The sequence below is a fragment of the Phalangium opilio genome, unplaced genomic scaffold (assembly GCF_054372755.1).
Source record: "Phalangium opilio isolate 3A_F unplaced genomic scaffold, DU_Popi_V2 ptg000026l_1, whole genome shotgun sequence".
NCBI lineage: Eukaryota > Metazoa > Arthropoda > Arachnida > Opiliones > Phalangiidae > Phalangium > Phalangium opilio.
The window spans coordinates 2,192,802-2,195,132 of NW_028324157.1; the positions used below are offsets into that span (position 1 = coordinate 2,192,802).

At 37.4% G+C, this 2,331-nt stretch overlaps 1 protein-coding gene across 2 annotated transcripts; it reads left to right on the plus strand.

Annotated features, from left to right (window-relative positions):
• Positions 1 to 348: 348 nt before the first annotated feature.
• On the plus strand, positions 349 to 2,066 carry LOC149691190 (uncharacterized). 2 transcript variants are annotated; one of them, XM_089869521.1, is made up of 3 exons: positions 349 to 1,144; positions 1,210 to 1,296; positions 1,375 to 2,066. In XM_089869521.1, the coding sequence occupies exons 1-3, from the start codon at positions 878 to 880 to the stop codon at positions 2,041 to 2,043; spliced, it is 1,023 nt and encodes a 340-aa protein (XP_089725647.1). In that variant the 5' UTR covers positions 349 to 877; the 3' UTR covers positions 2,044 to 2,066. The 2 variants fall into 2 exon arrangements, with proteins under 2 accessions (XP_089725647.1, XP_089725646.1); XM_089869520.1 differs by having other exon boundaries at positions 1,210 to 2,066.
• The last annotated feature ends 265 nt before the right edge of the window (positions 2,067 to 2,331 follow it).

The following is a 2,331-nucleotide window of genomic DNA, read 5'->3' on the forward strand; positions in this document are numbered from 1 at the left end:
GGCTTATATCTTAAAGATATTTAAATCATCAAGACCCGTCTGCCACGTCAAATGAGAAAACGGACCACTAAACATCGGGTCACGTTTTCCCACCTTGTTAAAGTGAGAGTGATACCGTACGAAGATCGAGTCAACTACGAATTCATAGACGATATTAGAGAACGTTTTAAAAATGGAGAACGGGTTAGAATATCGCCTCCGCTTAGAAACACCGATGACCATTTTACTGGCTGGTCCAAGCAGCTCGGGGAAAAACAACGTGGGTAATAAATTTACTCAAATATAAAGACATTATCATGGACAAACCTCCTGATAGAATAGTCTATTGCTATAGCGTTTATCAGGACATTTTTGATGAACTGAAACTCTTTTTACCTATTGAATTCCACGAAGGACTAATTCCTAATGATCCTGATTTTTTTGATAAACGAATAAATAATCTTTTAATCCTAGACGATCTAGCTAACACCTGTACCAAACAGGAGTTTATAAGTAATCTTTTTTGTGTCGGGAGTCATCATTTATCTTTAAGCATCGTGCTGCTGTCTCAAAATGTCTTTAACCCAGGTAAATATTCTAGAAATATATCATTGAACTGTTCTTATATCGTTATGTTTAAAAATCCTAGGGATAATAACCAGGTTCGCTATTTAAGTCGTCAGCTTTTTCCTACAGACACCAAACGCCTAACGGAAGCGTACGAAGAGTGTACCGAAAAAGCGTATTCTTATATCTTAATAGATCTAAAACAAAGTACCGATAATAGTTTAAGACTTAGGTCCAATATATTCCCTAATGAAGGACCGATGGTAATCTACGTTAGAAAATAATAATCCATAAAATATAAATCTCAATTTATTTAACCTCATTTCGAGACATGCCTTTACCCGTGTCGGTTAGGAATCAATTACCCTTTTTAAATCTCTTGCGTAAAAGCGGTGTGAAACAAAGAAAACTTTTAATATCAAAGTGTACGCGACCCCAATTGGATTGTATAAGCGGTATTTGTTATAATTTGAAGAACGGAGGTATTCCATTGAATCGACATAAAAAGAAAAGACTTCAACGTTACAAAAACGTTATAAGGTATTTATCCAAGAGAGGTTTAAGCGACAAAAAGAGGCGACAGGTGTTAATTAAACAGGTAGGAGGATTCTGGCCGGCGTTGCTTTCAATGTTAATACCGACAATAGCTTCGGTCTTTACTAGATAATGAAAAAGTGCGTTTTAGTACCAGCGGCTTTACTGACGGACAATCAAAAGGAAGTTAACAGTTTAGACAACGCCATTAAAGAGGTACTGAGAAAACCTGGTTCTGCCGAGGAAAAATTGAAGGAGTACCTTTTAACTCTTCAGAAATATTTATCTTTAAAGAGTTTAGCGGAGCCACCAAGCGTTACTATCTTGCCACCTACAACGAGTTCGTCTTTTCCAGCACCCGGAGTGTCAAGCAAGATACAGCCTCTAAGTCCTTCATCCTCGTCTTGGATTCCTCCATCGTGGCCAACCCCTATCCAGAATATACCTATTAATATCTCTACCCCCTCCCAAAATGTCCCTACTAATGTCGCTACCCCTCCCCAAAGTATCCCTTTTAATATCTCCTCGAGTCTGACTACCCCACAGCCTATAATGAGTAGTACAGCAATGGGTCAAACACCGGCGATGTCGTTTACTACGCCAGCGTCTCTCTCTCGAACGACCAGTATGCCTATTTTAACACCCATGGGACCCGTGGTACCGAAACAGCCCGGGACGTCTCAAACGCCGAGTATGCCAGTTTTAACACCCATGGTACCGAATCAGTCCGTGACGTCTCAACAGGCCTTATCAACGAAGGGCGCTTCTGGTTCAAAGTTCCGGAAACTTAACCCTAACGATGAGACTTCGCCGAAAAAAAGACTCGCGAAAATTCCATCTACGAAACCAAAACCGTACCCTACACAAGCCAAAATAAAAAAAGATCGCGAAGCTAGCTTGAAAGAGCTTCAAAAGCCCGAATCTAAGATCGAATGGGTAACTTATAGAAAGGCAAAAAAATAACCTTAATAATGATTATTACATTAAAAGCATCTAACTCATTATATTGAAAAACACGTATCAGATTATATAAAAGCATGTATTTGAGTATATAAAAAAGCTTGTATCTGATTATATATAAAAGCATGATAATTACAATTTATATAAAAAATTATAATCGAATAATAAATATTTTTATTCTCGCATTCAATACAAATGTATCTGATTATTAAACATTACAACTTTATTTTATTGATTACATTTTTCATATCTATGTCTTAACAAGTGCAGGCAAATATTCCATAAAGATAA

What these genes read in the sequence shown, in the direction of transcription:
- LOC149691190 (XM_089869520.1), top strand. Translation starts at nt 878, where the DNA reads ATGCCTTTACCCGTGTCGGTTAGGAATCAATTACCCTTTTTAAATCTC. An exon ending in GACAGGTGTTAATTAAACAG is followed by an intron (nt 1,145 to 1,209) that starts GTAGGAGGATTC and finishes GGTCTTTACTAG; the next exon opens with ATAATGAAAAAGTGCGTTTT.